We start from the raw sequence: 24642 nt of genomic DNA, 5'->3' as shown, positions 1-24642 counted from the left end.
CACAATAAATTTGGTCAAAAGCCACCAGCAATATCCATGCCACTTTCTGAATGCTATGCTGCCTAGACATTTCTTCCACCAGATTAAGAAGTCCATTGCTTCACAGAGAAATCAGCCTCACAGAAAGTCTCTGGACATGGTCAAAATGCGGACAACTTCTCAGTCAGAACATAACATGAATGGCCTCTACTCCAACTTCCAACAGAATCCTCTTTTCTGAATCTTCTTGAGCCCTGTCTTCACTGACCATGGTCCTATTGCCATTCCGGTCTTCTGAGCACCCACCAGAATTGGCTTACAACAATCGAAAGCACTTCCAACTTGTACTGCTAAGCATCTCAAAATTCCTCCCACTGATTCCAGGAAGCTCCAAAAGCTTCTGAGCCACATGGTCAGTCATAGCAAGGACCCCACTTCCTGGTACCAATTTCTGTTTTAGTCAGCTATTTTGCTGTTATTACTAAATGACTCGACCAGCACAACTATAAAGAAGGAAAGTTTTATTTGAGGGCTCACGATTTCAGAAAGCTTAGTCCATAGAAGGTCAGTCCCATTCCTCAGGGCTCAAGGTGAGGCTGAACATCATGGAAGGAGAGTGTGGCAGAGGGAAGCAGCTTACATCATGGTGACCAGTATAATATAATATAAAGTTGCTCCCCTGCCCTTTACGCTGCAGTCATTTCCCCACCTCCCAACTTCTTGTCAGTCTGTGAACATCCTAGCTAGCTATTGGTTCATCAGTCAGCTTGCAAGTATCCTTATCCATTATTGGTCCCCTGTTAACCCATGGAATTCGACTGCTTAAGGATAACTCCCTTCCATTTTTTTTCATTCATGCTTTCTCTCCTACTCACTTTCTTTCTCTCTTCCTCACTTTTCACACTCTATCTTGTTCTCTCTCTCTCTCTCTCTCTCTCTCTCCCCCTCTCATTTTCTCTCTTACCCTGCAGGGAGACACTTTGTTTGCTTAATAAACCCTCTTATGTGAGTTCCCATGTCCAGAGTGGTTTCTGGGTTTTTACAATCAGGAAGCAGAGAGATACTCCACTCACCAGATACAAATATATTTACACCAAAGCCATGCCCCAGTTCCTATCTCCTGCAGTCACACCCTACCTGCCTCACCTCCAGTTATCACTCAACTAATCCCGTCAGGATTAATTCACTGATTCAGTTAAAATAGAATGCAATAATTTCTCCTCTGAACCTTCTTACATTGTGTCACACACAAGCTCTTGGGGGACACCTCACATCCAAACTATACTGTTACAGTGAGCTCTTATGTCAGTGTTAGTCAAGCCCATGTGCCAGTGGAGTCACAGCATCAGTGGGGCTCATGTGTCACTGGAGATCAAAAGGATGTCAGTGGAACTCACGTGTCATTGAAGGTCATTGTGGTGTTAGATGAATTCATACATCAGCAGAAGTCAATGTCAGTGGAACTCATGTGTTACTGGAGGTCGCATTGTCAGTGCAATTTATATGTCACTCAAGGTCATGAGAATGTCCATGGAGATCATGTGGAAGCCTAGAATTACAACTTTACTAGAAAGAAAAAGGCAGTTCTCTCTGTTCTTATTGTGGCACTGTAAGGAGCAAATTAATGTGTGACATTTTGTGTGCTGTGCATTCTACAAAACATAACTTGCAATATTAACTTGAGTGCTGTGTGCTGAGATGATGTAATGGTGTAATTTTACCCCATGATAAGAATGACATTGCCCCTAGTAAGATAGACACGTGACTGACTTCTCCTGACCAAGACCAGTTGGCAGAGTCTGATGAAAAGGATTTATAAAGACTCATGACTGACCTAATATTGAAGTTTTTGAAAACCTAGAAGGAGAAGAAAAAGTAGTTGTGGTAGACATTTCTTCTCTTGAGTTCATTAGTTATGATTAATAGCTACAGAAAGAAAATGTAAAATTATACGGCTAGTAAAACAACTAAAATAGAAATGATAACAATATGAAATTATTGAGACTTGAGGAAAATGCTGTTGGGAATATAAAATGATACTGCAACTCTGGAAAACAGTATGTTAGTGTTTAATAAAACTAAACACGCCAATACCATATGACTTATCAATTGTGCTGGAACAATAAAGAATGGGTCCACAAAAAACTAAAACACCAACTTTCTTAGTTTTTTCATAAAATAATAGAATTCTAAAAATATAATTTTTATTTCAAGAGTTACCATAAGTGGTGTATGTGTTGGTCAATTTAGATTATTATGCATGTGCCACATCTGGAATGAGGAGAGTTAATTAAACATTATTGTGTTAAGGTCAAATTCCTTCCTTTGGCATTTATGTATAACTGTGTAAACTGTAACCATTTGTGGAAATTGGATCAACAGACCACTTCCATATTTTCTTGTAACTTTTCATAAATCTATAATATTTTCAAGATGAACAGTTAAAAATGAGCTAAAATAAAACTTCAACTATTAGAATAAGCTATCAAACTATGGGTGATATTATACAATTACCAAGATACATCAAGAAAACCAAAATTAATGTCCAGAAGAGAAGTCATAGACATTAAGGAAAAAAAGTGGTATTCCATTGCAAATCACTGGAAGAAAGATATTACTCAACAAGTTGTGTTGGAATGACAGATTAGATATTTTTAAAAATTTGGAACTATTGATCATATCTTTACCCCAAAATGAAGTGCAAATAGGAAAAATTTAATATTAAAAATTAACCTATGAGAGGGAGCAGGAATGTGGTGTAGCAGATCTGGGCAGTGACCCTTGGCTCCTCCATAATCTAGAAATGGAACACTGAAAGAACAGCTGACCAGAGATGTGGGTAAGAGAATAAGTAATATAAAACTCAGTTTGGACAGCTAGAGACTTTAAGACATTTGGAATTTGATTAATATAACAGAAAATATGGACAGAATTCCTGGACCCTGAACCCCTACCAGGGTGGTGTCAGGGAGAAAGGGTAACAAGGTGAGAAAGAGATAAAGGAAAATACTATAAGCTTACCTCCTTAACAACAGCTGGAAAAGCAGACCAAGTAAAATGGGCCAGGAGGAGAAAAGACATTTTAGGAGATCATGCAGTTCAGCTCAAATTGTGGGATGAAAGTTATGTTGATCATGCAGTCATCTTGTAGTGTCCCCCAGTAACCAGTCTCCCTATAAGAAATTAAATTAATACAGCTTCTTTCCACTTTCAGATAGTAACAAATAAAACCAGAGGGAATATCTCCAAACCAAGTTGACTCAGTAATCAGTGTAGAAGGAACTTAGGACCACTGCTCACTGAAAGTACAATAAAACTCTACCCCTCACCTCAGACAAGAGGAGTAGGATGGATCACTCCCAAAGTGTTAATTAAACATTATTGTGTTAAGGTCAAATTCCTTCCTTTGGCATTTATGTATAACTGTGTAAACTGTAACCATTTGTGGAAATTGGATCAACAGAACACTTCCATATTTTCTTGTAACTTTTTATAAATCTATAATATTTTCAAGATGAACAGTTAAAAATGAGCTAAAATAAAACTTCAAATATTAGAATAAGCTATCAAACTATGGGTGATATTGTATAAGTACCAAGATACATCAAGAGAACCAAAACTAATGTCCCAGAACTGACCCAGAACTCCTCACAGTCTCTACAGGAGCTCAGGTAAAGATGGGGCAATTGATACACTACCTTTGGCATGATGACAGATGAAATTTCCATGAGCTACACTAGTCAGGGGAGAAGCATCTGTTCCACAGACTACCCACAGAGTCTGCACCCACATGCCCCACAGATGCAGATAACCACCAAGACTTAGACAGCATTACTAGAAAGAAACCCCAGTGTAGAGGAGCTGGGCCTTAATGATTCTCAACAGTCCATAGATGCTCAAAGGTGGGCTAGCTGACATTATCCCAGTCATGGAGTGCCCTTGTAATATATGGCATTTAGGGTGGAGGCTTCTGTGCCACAGAACACCCAGAGTCTGAATTCACAGGTCTCACAGTTACAGACAGTCACTAAGCTCTGTGCCACTATCAATAATTCCATGGGAAGGAGAACAAGCACTCAGCATTCCAAAGAAGTTAGTGACAGCCCGGAGCCCTGCACACTGTGCCCCTGTACCCAAAAGAAATAGGAGATGCAGTGTCGTCCAAGCATGTAGCCTTTGGCCTTGAGGCTGTATAACAAACATTGACTGGTGATAAATCCAGAACAAACAGGGAAGTAGCTCCTGTACCCCAGCACTCCTAGGAGGTTGCACAGTTGAGAGTCCCAGAATTGCCAGTTAACTCAATTTCCTTTCAGATGTATGGAACCATAGGAGGCATTACTTGAGGCTAACCCCACATAGCCAGCAGAGAACCTCCACACATATATACAGGTACTATACCCCAAAAAAGGGCTGACAGAGGAGCATCTCACAGACTCCAGTCAATGCACAGTGTGCCCAAATACAAGCCATCCAACCTGTGACCTGAGCACTCTGAAGAAGGCAGTCATCCTACACCAGCCAGTACCGTACCAACCAGACTGCAATGCCTGTCACATTTCATACACTCCAAAATATACATGGGATAGCCCACATTGGATTTGGTAGGGCTAAATACACAGAGCTTTTCTTCAGGAGGGTACACAAACCTGAACCCTCTAACAGGAAACAACCTGAATAATAACTAACAGACAATTAGGGACCATCTCCTCTTACCCAACAGAAAGCTAGTGGGCACCAGACACAACAAAAATTGGAGGGGACCTCTTAGAATTGTATCAGAGGTGAGTTGATATGATCACTACCTCCACACTCAAGGAAACTTAGAGGTAAACTTGTGTAGTGGTGGACAACTTATAAAATCCCAAATACTGATGACATTCAAATCAGGAAGACTCAGTAAGAAATCTCCCCACTTGAGCATCAATTATCACAAATAACTGTCAATTTTGATCTTATAGGTATTACATTCCATCTTCAACTAAGAGATGTTTTCCTAGTATTCAACACTGAAAGTCTCAGATCATTTGATTGTATTTCTTTTAATGTTTTAAAGCATTAACTGAAATCATTCTTTCTATTTTTGATTTCCTGGCTCAGGTTTACACTTGCTCTTCTTAGTCTCCCTTTACCCTCTTGTATTACGTAGTCCTGCCTCAACACCCACCCCTTTTTTCTTCTTTTTTATTTTGATCTGTATTACTCTTTTTTCTTTTCTCTTTCTTCTTTTCCTTTTCCCAATTTTTCTTATTTCTCCTTTTCAGCCCCTCTATAGTATAATAGTAATTTTACTATTGTAATAAATAAATTCTCAACATATTCCAGAACACTACTACAATTTTATAACCAGGTTGGAGGAACTTTGGAAAATATTTTCAGTAAGTCATTGTTTTCCTAAGGTTTATTAGCACATGACTTTGCTCTGAAGTGATTGCAGTTAATAGGATTTAGTATCTTCTCTCAAAGTGGTGCTGATATCAAGAACAAGAGAGCTGCAGGTTGAGTGGAAGCATCTATACCTGGATATTCACCCAGCCTGGGGAATTTAAAAGAAAAATACTCATTAAATAGTTCCTTCAAGAAAAGTAGAAAAGATAATCATCTCAGTAGATGGGTAGACATACAAACAATAAGAAAAGGCAAAGGGAAAAACTACCCCAAACAACCCACAGTACTTCAACAACTGATTCCATTGACACCAAAGTGTAGAAAATGTCAGAGAAGAATTTTAAAAGTTCACAGTAAAACTGTTCAATGAACTAAAAGAAGATGGAAGAATAGATTAAGATAGAATATACTAGAAGTGAAAGAACATTTCCATAAACAGAAAGATTCTGAAAAAGAACGAAACAGAAATCCTGGAAATGAAATATTCAACAAATCAAATTAAATATTCAGTTGAAAGCATCACCAATAGATTAAAACACATAGAAAACAGATTGTCAGACCTCAAAGATGAAGTATAGAATTTTAAAAATAAAGTCAACAATAAAGACTTTGAGACCATGAATATAACATTGGTCAAGAAATAACATTTGGTCAAGAAATAACATTGACCAAATTTAAGAATAATTGGTGTAGAAGAAGACATGAAAATATAAACTAAAGGAATACACAAGCTTTTCAATTAAATAATATCAGAAAATTTTCCAAACCTTTGGAATGAGATGGAAATCCAAATTCAGGAGGCATTTGATACACAAATAGGCAAGACCAAAAAGTTCTTCTCCAAGATACATTTTTAAAATGCCTAACATAGAACAAGAATAGCATTTTAAAAGTCACAAGAGAAAAATGAAAGCTCACATTTGGATATAAGCCAAACTAGATTTTCTACTGATTTTTCAGCCCAGAACCTAAGAGCAAGGTGGGCTTGGAATAATATGTAGAATAATATACAGCCTAAGTGACAATGGGTGCCAAGCAAGATTAGTATACCCAGTAAAGCTTCCCTTCAGAATCAGGAAACTGCAAATCCAAACTACTTTGAAATTTCATCTTGCTCCAAAGAGAATGGCAATCATCAAGAATACTACTAATAATAAATTTTGGATAGGATGTGAGAGAAATGGTACACTCATGTTGGTGGGACTAAAATTAATATGACCATTTTGAAAAACAAAATGGAGATTCCTCAAAAAACTAAGAAGGGAACACCATTTGACCCAGGTGTCCCACTCCTTGGTATTTATCTGAAAGAACTAAAATCAGCATACTATAGTGATACAGGTACACTGATGTTTAGAGCAGCACAATTCACAATAACCAAGTAATAGAATCAGCACAGGTGCTCATTAAGAGATGAATGGATAAAGAAAATGTGTATACATACACAATGTAGTTTACTCAGGCATAAGAATAATGAAATTATGCCATTTGCTGGTAAATGGATGGAACTGGAAAACACGCTAACTTAAATAAGCTTACACTCAGAAACGCAAGGGTCAAATGCTTTCTCTTATATGCAGAAACTGGAACAAAATAAAGGGAAAAATGTGTTGGTGGGAAATCCCATGAATATAGAGGGAGGTGAGTGAAATAAAAGAGGGGGATAGAAGGAGCATGGGGAAGGACAGGGAAGGGATGAACTGCAGAATGAAATTGATCAAATTATGCTATGAACATATATAAACACACCTCAGTGAATTTTATCTTTATATATAGCCTATAAAGTACCTATTTTAAAAAAATAAATAAATAAAAGGAAGATCAGTAGAGTAGAGGAAGGGGAATTTGGGCAGTATTGCAAAGAGGGAATAGGGATGCACTGGGGACTGAAATGGAGCAAATTGTATTCCATGCATTTATGATTATGTCAAAATGAACCCCAGTATTATGTATGACTATAATTCACTAATAAAACTTTTTTTGGTACCAGGGATTGTATTCAGGAGTGCTTAACGACTGAGCCACATCCCTAGTCCTTTTATATCTTTTATTTTAATACAGTGTTCTCATTAAATTCCTTAGGGCCTCACTAAGTTGTTAAGGCTGGATTTGAACTTGCAAATCCCTTGCCTCAGCCTCCCAAGTTGCTGAGATTACAGGTGTGCACCACCATTCCCAGCAACTAATGAGAACGTTTTTGGAAAAAATGAAACTATGAAAGCATTAGCAATAAGGGGAAGGTTTTAAAACAATGTTCTAGGTGAGGGCTATTGGTGTAGCTCAATGGTAGAATCTTTGTCTAGCATGTGCAAGGCCCTGGGTTGCATTCTTAGCACCAAAAAGAAACAAAGAAAGGAGAAAAAGAAAGGAAGAAAAAGGGAAAAAATATATAGATGAGGAAAGATTTCTAAACATGAAACACAATCAATGAGTAACAAAAGAAATATTTTAAAATTTGAGGATTCACATGCACACACAAGAAATTCTTCATGACAAAATCTCCATTAACAAAATGAACTTTAAACAAAAGCAGAAGAAAACAATGTAATATATGATACATAAAGACTTATGTCCTTAATATAAGAAATACTCTTAGAAAGGCAATGCACAGAGGCTGTGATCACAGTAAAAGAATTGCAGACTATCTCTTAGACAAATGGAAAAGAATGTATATTCTTGTTTATAATAAAGTTCCCAGTAGAAGCTAATGAAATATTCTGGATTTTCCTAACAAACTGAAAAGGATCTATAATTGATTACACACTGTACATGCTAAGATAGAGATCAAAAGGACCTTGTGTGGTCTGAACTGTTACAACTTTAACAAACACAAACTGACATTGCCTATCACAATTTGAAATTAATATTTTGACCCAAGATTGATATTTCTACATATTTATTCTATAGATTAATTATTACAAGTGTATAAAATGAAATAACTTTTTAGTAATAAAAAATATTAGGGAAAATCAGCTCATGGCAGCTTGGAGGGAAAGGGAGAGAGTGCATATTCAAGGAGCCAGGGACAAGATGTGATCCCCATGGGCATGCCTCCAGTGACCTACATTCTCCAGCCATGTCTTGCTTGTCAACAGTTACCACTCAGTACAGTACTTCTTTCAAATTATTAATCCATCACATGAGTTAACCTACTAATTAAGTTGCAGTTCTCATAATCTAACCATTTCAACTCTGCACATTCTTTCATGCACATGAATTTTTTGTGGGACATCTCATATACAAACCCTAGTAGATAGTCTTTTTCCCAGAGGCTGCTGAGAAGTCCAAGGCTCTGATCCCAAGCCTAGAGAGGCAGTTTGAGAAGAAGGAGCTGTAACAGATTCTTGATGATGTCCAGAAAAAGCACAGCTTTCAATATTAATCCCCTGATTGGGGAAACCAGTCCTTCCATAGCCACACTCTTCCAGGCCCTGGGGCTACATTGCATGGACATTCTATTGCAGAAGCCTATTGGACTTCCTTTACAGAGGACAGTCCAGCATGGTGTTGGTGTGGGTTGTTGCTGCAAATATGCAATTCTTAGACCATGTAATCTTGGAATGGTCTTGCAGTGTGGTTTCCAGAGCATGCTTCTAGGAAGATTGAGTGAGGGCGATGTATAAGTCATGCTGTTGACTACCTTATCCTGTAGGTTTTGGCCATCACAGGATATTTTATACATAATATTTCATGTTTTAATTTAAATTTTTATAGTTTTTGAGAGTAAAATGGAACATAGAAAATCTGTAAAGGAAAAGAACAGTTTTACCTAGATGCAAAAGGAAAAATTAAACCATATCGGTGTCGTTGTGTGAAATTCTTAAATCAGGTTTAGATTGTTAATCCCTGTGAAACACTTTTTGGCATCATTGTGCTTAAACCACAAGACAGGGAGGAAACATGCCCTGGGAGGCAGTTAACCTGGGATGACTACAGAGAAGACTGTGGGGCTCATATCCTCAAGGGAGACGGATACTTTGCCCTTTTTCTTGGATTGCTTTGCAAAAAGCAGACTTGAATAATTGGTCCTGAGCCACGTAATTTCTCAATCCCAAATTAAGATTTTTTTCCTACATAAACCAGACTTGAAAGTCTGAATACCTTCAACTACCCTCTTACAGAGCATCAGGCCAAACCTCTGAGTCAGCAATAGGTCTGGTGACCTGAGAGGCAGGTGTGGGATAGACTTTAATAGCTGAAAGTTCTATCTTTGATGTTTCTGAAGGGAAATACACTTTTGCCTAGTTTTTCTTTCTTTAACTGTTGGCTGTATATTAACTCATGTTCCAAGGTGTAAGTTGGGGAAAGAACAAAGTTAGCATCAAAAGTCAAAATCATGTTATGCCAGCTACTGGGTCAAGGCCAAAGTATAATATTCTTACTTAAAAAGAAATTTGCATTAAAAAAATCCTAAAATAGAAAATCAAAGTACTAACTATAAATTTTTAATTTAAATAAGTTATTTAAATTTATTTCATATGAGATTATGAATTCTCATGCAATAAGAAAAAATCACAATATTTTTCATTTTTTTATAAAACTACCATATGTATTTTCGTTGTTGCTCTTTCTTTAAAGAATAAACCCATAGCTGCTATTTTTAACTTCGGCCTACTAGTTATTCTTCCTTTTTACCTTATTGCATCTACAAACTTCTGTAGCAAGCATTTACAAGATTTTAATTCCCCCAGTTCTTTTATTGAAGAAGAATAGGTGTGATAATCTGCCTGCCCTGGAATAAGAGGTGGGATATTCTCATTCCTTATAGTCCTGTACATTAAAGAATATGGTGAGACTAGAATCTAAGTGAATACCTGATACATGGAAGATAACAAATAAATAATAATGGAAAAAATTAAACAAATAGCTCTCCTAGGATAATGCTTAAGAGAATTTAGCACCCACCCCCCTTCTCAGCTAACTCTTCTAATTTACAGTGATTTCTGTTAGCAAGTTTTTTGTTACTGTGACCAAAATACTAATAAGACAAATTAGAGGAGGGAAATTTTAATTTGGGCTCACAGTTTCAGAGGTCTTAGTTCATGGACAGCAAGTTTCATTGCTCTGGTCAGAAGTGAAGCAGAATATCATGGTGGAAGGGTAGCAGTGGAGGAAAGCTTAGTTCACGACAGCCAAGAATCAGAGAAAATTGAGTGCCAGAAGCCAAAGATAATACAATCCCCAAGGCCTCCCCCCCCCACATGACAGATTTCCTCCAGTCTGCATATCCAAATCATAGAAATTTTAATCACATACTGTTATTTTCATATGTATTCTTTTGGTCAATCTACATTTGTTTTCAAGGTCATTAAGTGATCACATAATGACAGAAGAAAATATAGATTGTAATTACATGAACCAAACATGTTTTATATAATGGGTGTATAATGGAGCTAAATTGAGAAAGAGTATCATCTTTCATTTAGACTGCATTTATCTTTAACATGTATCATGTATGAATTAGGAACTAAAACATAAAAAGTGATTTAAATTTAAAATTAAAAACTTTTTGTAATCATTAGCATTTAAGGTGGTAAAAGAAAACCACCTATAAAACTGGATAAACTTTCCAGGTTCCATCTCTTCCTATAGCCTTTAAAGTTGATTGCTTAGATGTGCTTAACTCCTAAACTTTCCTCATTCTTTATTTTTGTCTCCAGACTCACTCATTTGCTTTCCAAGGTCTGGTATGTTTTTTACACCTAAAATGTAAAGCTAAGCAGAAAAAGCTCAGCTCATTTTCCAAATTTCAGCTGAGAAGTGGTCACAATTTTGCTGATGAACACTGTGGTAGAGTACCCCTACACATCTCAGAAACCATTACCAAGGAGACTTTATGGAAGATTGAGATTCCTAGGCTTTGACTTAGGACTATTGGTATAGGATTTTTAGCCGTAGTTATCTGCATTTTATCAAACTCCTCACATACCAAACTATGAGAACTGCAGAGCTGCAGCTTTGCAAAGATGAATAGCTTCTTGTTTAGGCAATAATCAAGGCTCTTACAGAGTTCTCAGAGTGATGTAATACACTCCCAGATACTCTCCCTGCATTATTATCTTTTTAACTATTTGTTTTGCAGAAGTCATTATTTTCATTTGAAAAAACACCATTATGTGTCACCGAATGCTGTATATAACTAATCAGAACAGCTAACTACAGAGATTTAATTCTATAAAACTTATATTGTCTACAGATTTGAAAGGAGAAATGAGAAATACTGATAGAGTGGTTTTCCAAACAAACATGTTTAGTAGTTGAATTGGAATTAACTAGCCAGTTGCAAATTGGTTAAACTTTAAATATGTGTAAGAAAAATTAATTCACCTTCACAGATACCAAACTCTCATTCCAGTCCTACGCTTACTTGAAAAAAAAGCCTGCTTTGCTTTTATTTGGAATCCTTACTGCTTTGGCATACAGAATTCAGGATCAACTGAAACCGTACATTTACTGTCAAAGACACTCAAATGTGCTCTTAACTGAGATTTATAATGAGTAGCAGCCTAACATACAAAAGTAGAAAGTAGAAGGAAGTTTTTGCTTGTTTATTTGTTTATAGTAAAGAACAAAATGGCCTATTTCCAGAATATTAAGTAATACCAGAGTAACAAAAAATAAATGGGTATGTAAAATCCAACTAGGATGAAAAACAATTAAATTAAATAATCAGTTTAACAGTTTTATCAGTCTTCTTTTTCAAAATAAAATTTAACTTGAAATTTGCATTCAAATATCTCCCTCAAGGTGCTTTTTAAGATGGCACAAATAATTTCGAAGGTAGTTTATTTGAAAATAAAATGTCATTCTTCCTTGCAAAAGAATTTCAAGATCCTATTCTTTGCAGCAAGTTGACTTACAAATGATAGCTCAGGCAACTTCTTATTCATTAATTTGAATACCTCTGGAAGGCATATGAAAGGATAAAATATTTATGAAGCTTATATTCCAGTTGACTATTAATCAAATAATTACTAGAGTGCAAAGGATTTAGTATATTTTTGGCTTATAACCAGGAGGGAAACAAACTCCAATACACCTGATTGAAAATGATGAAGTAAAGCTATTCTACCTAAACTACTTAGAGAAAACTATAACAAAATGCATTCTTTTTTTATGAATAAAAATAAATATTTTGTTCTCAGAAATTTAATTAAATGTATTTAAATATTTAAAAAATTTGAAACCCTACATTAGAAATACATCAAATGCTTTTATTTTATATAATCTTTTGAGAACCAAAATTATACTTTAATGGGAAAAGTTTTTCAGATACCAGAACTGAAATATGTCCTTTGTAATTTATTGAGTCAGAAGGATGTGTTCACTTTTTCTAAATATGAATATAAAATAAAGGAAGATCATTTAATAAAAACTAGAAAAGAATCTTCAAAACAGTAGCAATGCATTCACCCATCTGGTACTCGAGGTGCGAAGACAATGACAGGGTAAAACTTATCTACTTTGTTGGCTTAGAAATTATTTCAAGAACTGGAGACAGCTGTGAGTTCATGCCCCACAGGAGTCAGTACTCATAAGGACTGAGAGAGATGGCAGATTACTCAGTATGCATGATTCTAGGCACTGTGATTTTGAACAATTCATAATCACCATTAGGCACTGTAAGGAGAGAGGATATAACTCCCCCAAACCACCATTTTTTATCCTGGATTTAGTTAAAAACAAACAACATCAACAATTTTTACTACACAAAGAAAAACGAGAAATTCTCCCAAAGCATCTTTCTCTTCACTACACTCTAACAAGAAATGGGATACACCATGAGACAGTGCTAAATTGCATTGACTTTTTTCTGTCTAAAGGACTCTTCACAAAACTTGCTGCTTCTCAGACTCTTTCATGACTCAGGCCTAATAACACCTTCTCACTGAGCCCTTTTCTAACTACCAGTGAAAACAGCCCTCCCTTTATCTTTGCTCTGTCTTAATCTTCAACAAAACTCATTATTTTATTGCCTTCATAGCATTTACCACTACTACATTTTCTTTCATTTTGTATTGAAATACTATATTGTTTAATTTTTCCTAATGAAATATAACATTTCTTGAGTTAGTGACCATTATGGGCCAAAGAATCATTATCAAGCATGTAACAAATATTCATATTCATCAATATTGTCAGACACTGGGTATGGAATGTTGAGCAAAGCTGGACTTCTGCTTGCAAGTAGCGTACAGTGAAGTAGGTAAAAGCTATACTAATGTAGTAGGTAAAACGTGTGTGTGTGTGTGTGTGTGTGTGTGTGTGTTTCTTGCGTTCACAGTGGAGGACCACTAGACTAGTTCCTTGTAAGATGATGATGGCTACTGTGTAGAGAATATCTATTTGGAAAAAGATAAAAATACTATAGGTGGACCACGTAAGAAGTTATGGCAGAAATGATGGAAGTTTGAATTCAGAAAGGAAATAACTAGACCACAGAAATATCAAGAAATACAATTGAAAAGACTCAGTGCTGGATTGGATATGAAGGAAGAGATCAAGGATAGATTCCACTTGCTTGAGCTGATGAATTAATATTGCCCTTCTCTGAGAGAAAATACTGCAAGGAGACATTGTAAGATGTTAATATCATGGGCCTTGGCTTTGATAGGTCAGATGATTTCATAAGCAGCTTTCATGAATTTCAACTTTTCATTTCTTGAATTTAATAAAATATTTAGCCATTGCTAAATGATATGGCTCAAACTAATCATTTATTCTTTAAAATAATTTGGGTTATTATTACTCTGCATTAGAAAACTAGTATTCTGCTGTTTTGTTTCATTTGGCTTTAAATTCAACAATAATGTATGAACCCTCAAATATTCCTAAATTCCTATTAGAGAATTTTCACTTTAGTCAAAATTGATTGCTTGATTGTTGGCAGTTTTATCTGTAAGGAATATGATATCAATAACCTGGAACTTAGTATCAAGACCATATATCAAAAAAAAAAAAAGATAGTAGAACAGCAACTTATAATGTCACAGTACCAAAACTGGAATTGTCAAAACCTGTTACATTTAATACAGACACCAGTTCAAACAACCTTTCATAACATCATATTAGAGTGATCACTGAGCACCTCTAGGCATTTGGAGCTATGACACCTCTCTAATGTATTTACCCTTCACTGTTGGTAGCAAAGCCATGAAGTGGTGTTTTAACTATGATAACTCAGTTATACTGATACTTGTATATGACAGATATTTTTAAAAGGCAGCACCAATATGTATTCTAATTCATTAGGAGAAATCTAAAATTAATCAGAAAGCATTTTGTTCTCCATTCATTTTTTCATCCTAATTCTGTAGAAACTCAAATCATGTTGAGTTCACTTTGATGTTACTTTCCAGAAAGATTCTATATATTTCTTCAGGCTACATATCTAGCCTCACATTTACACACACATCTATATGAGCATGTGTATGTGCATGTGTGTATGTATACACATAATCATTCTGAAATGATTCATGAAAATTTTCATTTTATGATCAATGTGAACTCTTATGTAAAATCCAGCTATTTTAAATAACAACTTTCAGAAACAGCAGTACTAAACTAATATAAATGCCACATTATTTAACATGTTCTAAAGACTACAAATACATGGCACCCTCCAAAAACAATTTAACAAATGGTAACTTTCTGAGTAAACAAAGTAAGTACAAACTTGTTAACCTATTTTAGGAAATCTGTCAAATAGCCTAAACAAGCAATCTGTTCACACATATACCAAGTGGTTAAGAAACAGGAATTTGTTGATAATATTAAAGTGAAAACAAAACCTCCCACCGTTTACCATTTTATTTCACCATGTTTGTCCTCTCACTTTAAAAAAATCAGCTTTAATCTTTGTGATTTGATTTAGACTAAAATTAAGTGAAATATAAACTCCAAATATTTAATCTGCCTCAATAAATAAATAAAAAGTACATGTGCCAGCAATCACTAGAAAAACTGTAATGTGTAAACAATAACATGGATCAAAGTGATATTTCAGTTCCTTCATTAACAGGGATGCAGCTCAATCATACAGCATTTATCTAGAATGTGTACTGCAGAACTAGAAAAAAAAAAAAAATAGAGACAAAGCTGAGAAATGCATTTCCCATCTGGAAAGAGTAAATGATCAGTCAGTAGTGTGTATCAGTGCAAATGATTAGTCTTCATAGTTTATCAGGGTTATGTGGTTTTACCAAAACAGCAACATGATTCTACCTACAATCAATAGTGTTCTGCTAGATGTTTAATGCAACATTAACCAAATGACTGTAGTAACACCCATCTCTGAGTTCAGTATCCCATCATATAAGCCTCACATCTTACATTAAAAATATTTGCAAGCACAATATAGAAATGTTTCGAGTGAAATTCATGAAATATTTTTCCCTACCTAATACTTAGAAACATAGGAAATATTATACTCAATATAGGAAATATACACATTCAGAAAATTTATTCCAGGGATTTTTATATTAATGTTTATTATTTCCTATTAATACAAAAAATTGTCATATAATTTGAGGTAAAACATATCTAGAAAAAATAAAATTATTCATAATCTGAAATCCAGAAATGACCACTGCTAGCATTTTGATACAGTTCCGTCTAATCTATTTTATCCATTTGTAATTATTAATAAAACTAAATCATACCACATAGTTTTTATTATCCCACTGTTTTCATTAATATTGTGTTATAATTTTCCATGCTGTTAAATATTATTTAAATCATGAATTTTCAATTCTACAGTACAAAACAATTTGTTATATGTATGGTACTGTATTTAAGAGGTAATATAGTTAAGGCCATGTGTGCTATTTTCAACTTTTCCAATTAAAAAATAAAAATTTTGCACTATTTTCTATCGTTCAAAATCCAGTAGCTTTTAAACTATTGTGTGAAGCACAGAGTTTTCTTCAGTTTTAAATTATAAATCTTTCAGCAGACATAAGAAGACTCTAACTTAAATTTATAGATAAAAATAATATGGATAATGAAAAGACTACATAAATCACTACATTTGAAGACTCATTAAAAAGATGATTGTCTCTAAAGGCAGGTTTTTCAAATGTTCTCCATACAGCTGGTGCCACTTGCTGTGATATTGTTGAGAAAAATGCCTAAACTTCTGCTATGAGTGGCTTCTGTGATATTGTCTCAGAAATGAGATCTCAGGTCTTTTCTTACAATAAGAAAGAGTCCTCTGGAATAGCCAGCATGCTGAGCATAGGGGTTCACTTCTGCAGCGCCACAGCAGGCAGAGATCTTGATTGTCAGAATCAACTGTGAGTGCTGTATAAAATAGTCAGTTATCACCATGATGTTCATCGACCCGCAAAACAAAGATGATTAGCTGTGAAATGCTTTTTCATAATGTAGGTTGCCTCTATGGTCAAAGTACAGTGGAGAAATAAATGAAACACTATCTAGATAATTTAATAATCAATATCAATAAGCTTGATAAAGACAGTTAAAACATCTTTTCAACCATCAGCCCTACCTACATTTTAAAAAATATTTAAAATATTGATTCTATTTAATATTTGGAAAATTTATCAGAACCAGTATGTTTTAACCTTAGAGTCTATGAACTGCATCATTATGTTCTTTTTGTTCCATTTTGTAGTGAGTTAGTAAAGTTTCTAAAATCCAAAACATTCGCAATTTTAAAAATTAGAATAATAACAAGTACACTATTCAGTGTGTTAGAGTCCAAAGTGTCTGGAAAAGGCTGCTTAACCACCAATTCAATCTACTAGTAATTGGCACCACACAGAGGCTAATCAAAATCAGCAGTGCCATTAAACAAGGCTATCTAGGACAGCAACCAGATAATGGTTACTCTGCTCCTGCAGGAATTAGAAAAGCAAATTCAGAGCCCTGCCTCTTGTTCCCAGTCTATTCCCCCTGAACAATGATAAAAATTGGCATATGACTTTTCCATCGCTCTTCAGTGATTGAATTAGGAGGAGTGCTTGTGTTCTCATTGATAGTTATTTGGAAACAGCTGTTTGCACCATCCCCTTCCCTTAGGTGCTTCCTAACAAAGCCTCACTGTCTCCAAGAAAGAAGTGTATGTTACTCTGATAGATTACATGACAGTTACTGCAAACTTTGTTCTGTTCACAAAGTAAGATATAACCTCGTCAGAAAAAAATAAAATAAAATAAAATAACTCACCCATTAGAAGATAAATCTTTGTTTCTCACATTTGAAAGTACAGGTTCAGAGTAGAAAAAAGATTTAAACCACCAGGTGGATTCTGCCACTTCAGGTAATCCTAACAAATAAACTTTTAATTATTCCCTTATCAAATGAATTTGAGAGATTAAAAGCAAAGGGAAATCATGAGGGTAACACTGATAAGAAATAAACTAAGTACCTTGCAGAGGTCTGTCATCATCTATGAAAGTGACAGAATCAGAGCTAGTTAAGGAGCTAACTGAAGAAATACTGGACTCTAGGAAACAAATGAAAATAAAGACAACAGGCAAAAAGACAAGCACACACATATCATTCATATATATACAAATATATGAACATACATATATATATATATAAAACAGACTCTCAAGAAACATAGTTTGAAATTATTTTATCCTGATCATGTATCACAAGTTGAAAAATTAAGCAAATCCTGAATGAAAAATTTCTACTAATAAGGTATATTTATTTTCATGGCAGACAACTCTCAATCTCTGTTGATACAGATATTGAATTTAAAATACATATGTCAAATTTGAAATCTAAGAATTACAAAATCAAGAATGAATAGCATTGTACTACATAATAAATATTACATATTTATATTTTATAATCCTACAAAATTACCAAATTTAGAAAATAAGAAAATATTTTATAAGAATATTTTATTTGTCTTATAAGACATTCTAAAGCAGTAAAGCGATTATAAACATAACTTCCATTGTTAAAAATACACTAAGCATAGTTTAAACTTTTTTGTGAAAACAATAAATCCATAGACATTTCTCACTCTTTTGCTACAATCCTTGAAATGACTTTTTTATAGTTCACTGGCATAGATACTTTTACTTAATGTTAATTTGATTCTGAAATGCTCATTTCATTTTACAAAATTTCTCAGTCTTCTTAGGATGCTAAAATAATATGTACAGATAGATTAAAAAATGAAACTGAGTAGATAAGTGTTGACCTGTTATCCATTTCAGGAAATGGAAAGAAGAAAATATTTGAACCAGACTCATGCTATTCCTCTTTTCTAAGAAATTAGGTGATACTTTGTTCATGCAAAATTATCAATTTTTAATTAATAATGGATCCTATGAAATCTCTATCAACATACTTGTCAAATTTGAAGTGTTATAAAAGCCAAATTTAAAAAAAAGTACAAAATCAAGAATGAATATTATTGTACTGTATTAGAAATATTACAAGCATACTTTTATATACTACACAATTATCAAAATTAGAAAGTAAGAAATTAATACAATCATTACACAAAAGCTGATTTTCACTTGTTTGTAAGAGTTCAGGGCTTTATCAGTGTAACATGGCCAAAGAAAGAAATGAATCTAGGAAGCACTAGCTCTATGACTCTTCTATCTTCTGTAGCTGTTTCTTCACTGTTAGCAATAGCTGTCAGCTTTCTCCCAATGATACCTTGGTCAACAACATCCCACAATCTTCACTTCTCATCATATTCTCTAAGGATATTCTCTAGTGATAATAAAACTTACTTCGATAATACTGATTTTTGGCCAGAAGACATCCAATGGAAGGTACTGATGCCATAGTTTGTCCTGTGAGAGAGTACTAGCGACTAAAAGCAGCAATCTGAGGAAGAGTGACCAGAAAAGAGATGTTGATAAATACCATAGAGGAATTTCCTTTTCCTTTTTACATGTGAATATTATGTGCAAAGTGAAATCATTTACAATATAATAAATATCTGAAAAAAGAATTTTAAAACTTTTCACAAAATTGCAATTAAACATGCTGTAATAAACAAAACAAGATGCAATCAACTAGTATATTTCCTTGGGGAAAAAAAAGAAAAACTACATATTCAACTACAATGCAAACACAATTTACTACAACTAAAACAAACCAAAGTTTCAGGAAGAATAAGTGTTAACAGAGCCATGTTCCAATCACTCACATATTTATTTTCTCCAATTTGTTCTTCTAAAATAAATGTAGTTTTAAAGTTCTTCAGAAAATGCACCACAGTGACTGTTGACGTGGTCAAGAATCTGTGAGCAACCTTATATTTAGAATCCCAAGTTGGCTGGAGCCTGAGCTATTCGTAATTTGAGGTGAGGTGGCACATAGCCAGGCAAAGGCAATGACTGGACGCTCTCTGCCCATCTGCCCTCCAGCAGTCCAAAGGACCTTTGAACCTGTCAGCATGCCAAGTTTAGCTACAGTGACAAGGAAGGATTTGGCCTTGACCCTGTTTTGGACTCATTCCCTTTAATGTCATATCTTTTACCTAACTGCAGGTTCCCTGGCAGAAATTAATGTCCATGTATCTCTTCTGCCTTGGGTATAATTACAGGCTCTACCAAAGTCACCAAGCTGGACAGAATTGGGGATGTCATGGATTGTCTGCAGTCTAGCTAGGGAGACTGAAAGTATATATCCATAGGTGTATTGATGCAAGGCAGTCATAGGGTCACAGGAGAACAATAAAGAACTCTGCAGATTTGGAGAATTTCTGGGAAAGGGACATGTAGAATAGAACTTGATGGCTGGATAGATAGTGAGTTAGAAATTCCAGAGGGAATGACAAGACAGAAATCATGGATAATGTAGGGAAATTTATTACATTATATCATTATTTATTGAAGCAAAAACTGTTTTATTCCAATTTTAGAAATTTTCTTATGTAGATAATTTTACCATTTGATAGATCCATTTGATTTGTGGATCAAATCCTGACTCCTCTTTATGTTGACTATTAATCATTTCAGTTACTTCTTTAAGTTATTTGGTGTTCTTAGTTTTTCTTGTGTATTCTTTTTTTTTTATTTTTTTTTATTTTTTTTAATTTTTTTTTATTGTAAACAAATGGGATACATGTTGTTTCTCTGTACATGGCGTAGAGGCATTCCATTTGTGTAATCATACTTAAAGAAATTTTGGTAATGTATACATTGCTATAAAATTATTGATGTCAGCTACTTTTTCAAACACATAAAACAACCATTGTAGTTTGTCTTAGGGTGTCTTAAAAATATTGACTCCAGACATAAAAATGGGGGGAAAAACTTCTTTGTCTCACTTACATGTGAAATCTAAAATATATATATGCATTTGACAGAGATAGTAGATCAGTAGACAGAGAAATAGAGGAAATTGGGAGATGTTGGCCAAAGTATAAAAAGTTGCAATTTTGCAGCATAAGTATAGAAATCTAACATTAAGCATGAGAACTATAGTCAATACTACTATAATGTATTCTGAAAATTTGCCAACAAAGTAGATTTCAATGCTTTTGTCCTATGCGCACATACACACATGTGCTCACATAAACAAAGGTATTTTTCAAATATTAATGTGAAAAGATTGATATGGTAATTTGTTTGACAGTAGTAATAATTTCACTATGTGCAGGTGTATCAAAACATCATCTCAGCTTGTAATCTCTCAAGTTGGGAAGCCAAAGCAGAACTGCAAATTGGAGACTAGTCTCTTCAACTTAGCATAACCCTGTCTTAAAAATAAAATAATAAGGAAAAAGAGCTTGAGGATGTCGTTCAGAGGGAGAGGATCCATGAGTTTAATCCCCAGTACCACACAGAAAAAAATCATGTCATATACCTTAAATGCATTTTAATGTGTGTATATATGCAATTAAATAATAGATATATGTATAAATGTTACAGAATGTATATGCAATTATATGCAATAAAAATACATACTCCATCTGGTTATGCTTCCTCTTCCATCTTTTTCCTGATTTTGCTATAGATTTAAATATTAAATTATATTTTCAAATATATTTGGTATTCTTTTTTGTCTTTTGGTTCTACCCATCATTATTTTCTATCTTACTTTGATTGTCCTTTTAAATGTGTTAGGATTATTTTCATGGCCATCTATTGCAAACAATTCTGTAACTGCCTTTACGATGTTTTTTTCTTCTTTACTGGTTATTCAACCCAGGCATACTACCACTAAGCTACACCCCCATTCCCTTTATTAATATTTTTTTTTAATTTAGGGACAGGACATGACTAAATTGTCCAGGCTAGCCAAGAACTTGTGGTTCTCCTGACTCAGTCTCCTGAGAATCTGGGATTACAGGTGTGCACCATTGCACCAGACCAACATTTTTTGATGTTAGAATTGTTTAAGAATGCTTTCTTTTGCCCAAATGCATAAAGATTCTTAGAGTTCTCTTAGTGGATGATTTTTAAGTACACTTATTGTCATGAAAGAATGTCTGATTTTTATTCTTTTTTTTGAAATAGGTTTTGGAACTGACTTTTGGCGCATTTGGTAATTAATGAGATTTTTCATTTGCTGCATGCTCTGTCCATTATATTGCATTATTTAATTATGTTAAAGAAATAATCCATGTACTTACCAATGTCTTATCACTTGATCTACCAGTTCCAGCATAAGTACAACATGTAAGTCTATAAATTTTTGTTTGCTTAATTTTAAGCTTTGATATATACATAAAATCATGATTGGAATATCTTCTGAATGAATCTTTTCTTTTATCTTCATTTATCAGCACTAATTTTATTTTGTGCTGGTTTTCTACTTTAATATTAATTTTTTAGCACTTGCTTTTTTCTAAGTATTAATTGGTATATCTTTTCGCATCCCTTTATTTTTAACTTGTTCTATTTGAGCAGTCATATAATTATCATTACATTTTGAAAGTATTTTCCTAATTATATCTCTTTCTTTAGATAGAGAAATAAAGTCCACTTGCTTTTATTGGGATTATTCTCATATTTGAATTTACCTCTGATATCTTACTGTCTAGTTTCCATATGACCACATCCTTCTCTTTACTTTATTAACTTTTGTTAATGTTTTTATTTAAAGGGTTTTTTTAATAGACCTTTATTTCTGTATTCTTTGAGAAGCAACATACAGTATTTTAGTATTATTCTTTCAGTGGACATGGACACTCTTATTTTATAATACCATAGCCTTAGCTATAATTTAGTCTAACCTAACATATTCATCAGTCACACTGGTTTCATCTTTATTAATTTTTTAATAAATCCAATACTATGCATGAAATGTACATTCTACCCAAGAACTCATCTTCTTTTCTCAAAATATTTTTATTCCAAATGTTGACTTTCCCTGTATTAATTAGTTGTATCCACAATAGTTCATCATAAACATTTACCCACAGTAGTAAATAAAACAAGCATGAATTTCTTGTTCACATGTTTGCAGCTGAACTGAAGGGACTCTTTTCAAGAGAATGCCTGTAGGTTGGCTAGAACTTGGCTGAACCAGACTAATTTCAGTCAGCTCTATGTGCCTCTCATTGCTCTCAGAACAGCAAGCAAGCAAGGAAACCAATTGCATGTTTTCCACCTGCAACTGGATTGATACTCCCAGAGGAGTTATTGGTAATATGAAATAAGGTTTTAGTTCTGAGTCTAGAAATATCACTTTATCCCATCTTGCACTAAATCATATACTAAACAAATCATATGCCTAAAATCGACATCATTGAAGTAGGAAAGTGTGCTACTCCCACAAAGGGCTGGGAGTACAAGGGAAATACATATTCAATGAACAATAATCTATAACACCCATCTTGTCTCCCATTTCCTGACACTGGCTCTCAAATTCAATAGTTATTAGGACTCTTTCTATATGATTCTTACATTTCCATCATATACATGTGTGTATGTATGTTAAAATTTGTATAAGAACATAAATTCATATAGTTTAAATTTTGTCATTTGTACTGCATTTCTTCCCATTTAATACTTTTCTATGTCCAACCTAACATTTGTCATGTAGACTTTTTTTATTTTAGTGACGTTTTTAGTATTTTTTTCTTTATTTTTCTCTAAATCCATCTATTCAAATTTTCTTGCTTTTTTCTGCCTTTTTCTTATAATTCTTTCATTTGTTTCTCTATTCTTAATATGACTATTGTGAAGTCTTGGATCAAGTGCTCCACAAAGTTAAATTAATTTTATAAATTTTCTATCACAGAAAATTTTCTGTTAATCTGTTGACTTTCTTAGAATTAGATTTCTTTTATAAGTTTTACATTGTTGGTTTTCAGGATCATTTTTGAGAATTAGACGTAGCTGTATTGTTCTCCCTTTCTCTTCACCACACTACCCCAATTCACAATGTCGCCGCCACCTCTCCTGGTTAGTGGTATCATGGTTTTCAGGCATCCTTCTCATCTGACCTAGCATTCAATTATAACACCACTCACATTGCACTGAGTTGTTTATTTCGCATATTAGAATACAAAATACTCAAAGTTACAGACTCCCCATTTGCTTCTGCTTCAGTAATGCCACACAAAACACAACCTATATAATTACTTGTGTTCTAAAAATGTAATAGAATCAACACATTCCTTGTATGGTAATAAGGATTACATTCTTGGCTAATGATGAAAATGTTGTAATACAGCTTAGATTTCCTTGCTCTATCTGACACAATTTGATGAACTTTTACCTGATTATTTTTTCACGGTGGTTGTTTTTTCTTTCTTTATATCCACGAACGTAAAATAATTAGTCACATTTTCATTGAGTCTTTTACCCTAGAATTAATTTCATTCATATTTCTCTTTATTGGCAACAAGAAGAGAGTATCTCTCCGATTTGACATGCTGAAAACCAGCAGGGGATATAGTCATTACACACATGTTGTTTCTGCTCAGTTGAATTACAAGATGATTTCTAAATACACCTCCTTAAGGTGAGGAAGATAAATTTAAAAGAGAGTAAGTACTAATTAAAGAGAACTGGAACTTTTTCGAAAGGTGATCTATTTATCACATGTAAGATACTATTACTCTTTCTAACTTTATTGGCATTGGATGCAAGAGTAAATAGATATCAGATTGCTGTTTTCCAGAGCATGGAAATTCATGGCATGAACAACAGTTAAGCTTGCAGATAATTCATCATTGCCCTGTACTGTCATGGACAATTGGCCAAGTGTGCAGTATGAGATCAATATTCAACTGCACTCATAGTCTTAAAACTGTACAGGTATAATTCCATCCTGAAATTATGAAGATATGTATGTAAAAATGTCAAGAAGTTTAAA

General features: G+C 34.1%; 1 protein-coding gene and 1 long non-coding RNA gene across 3 annotated transcripts in view; one reads left to right on the top strand and one right to left on the bottom strand.

Moving 5' to 3' along the window:
- The window catches only part of LOC306641578, a 110649-nt gene that overhangs the window by 30417 nt on the left and 55590 nt on the right, over positions 1-24642 (top strand). The gene's annotated exons all lie outside the window — the stretch shown is intronic.
- Positions 15804-19659, bottom strand: PPDPFL (pancreatic progenitor cell differentiation and proliferation factor like). Of its 2 annotated transcripts, none has more exons than XM_079153647.1 (5): positions 19517-19659; positions 19095-19191; positions 17759-17836; positions 17557-17656; positions 15804-16762 (listed from the first exon to the last, which is right to left on the bottom strand). In XM_079153647.1, the coding sequence occupies exons 2-5, from the start codon at positions 19147-19149 to the stop codon at positions 16726-16728; spliced, it is 270 nt and encodes an 89-aa protein (XP_079009773.1). In that variant the 5' UTR covers positions 19150-19191; positions 19517-19659; the 3' UTR covers positions 15804-16725. The 2 variants fall into 2 exon arrangements, with proteins under 2 accessions (XP_079009773.1, XP_079009774.1); XM_079153648.1 differs by having other exon boundaries at positions 15804-16668; positions 19517-19655.

This window comes from Sciurus vulgaris (genome assembly GCF_902686455.1).
Source record: "Sciurus vulgaris genome assembly, chromosome: 1".
Classification (NCBI taxonomy): domain Eukaryota; kingdom Metazoa; phylum Chordata; class Mammalia; order Rodentia; family Sciuridae; genus Sciurus; species Sciurus vulgaris.
Note: the sequence above shows the minus strand (reverse complement) of the source record. Positions and strands in the feature narration are given on the sequence as shown.

What these genes read in the sequence shown, in the direction of transcription:
- PPDPFL (XM_079153647.1), bottom strand. Translation starts at nt 19,149, where the DNA reads ATGGCATCAGTACCTTCCATTGGATGTCTTCTGGCCAAAAATCAGTAT. An exon ending in CAAAAATCAGTATTATCGAA is followed by an intron (nt 17,837 to 19,094) that starts GTAAGTTTTATT and finishes TTTGTTTCCTAG; the next exon opens with AGTCCAGTATTTCTTCAGTT. An exon ending in TGATGACAGACCTCTGCAAG is followed by an intron (nt 17,657 to 17,758) that starts GTACTTAGTTTA and finishes TTTATTTGTTAG; the next exon opens with GATTACCTGAAGTGGCAGAA.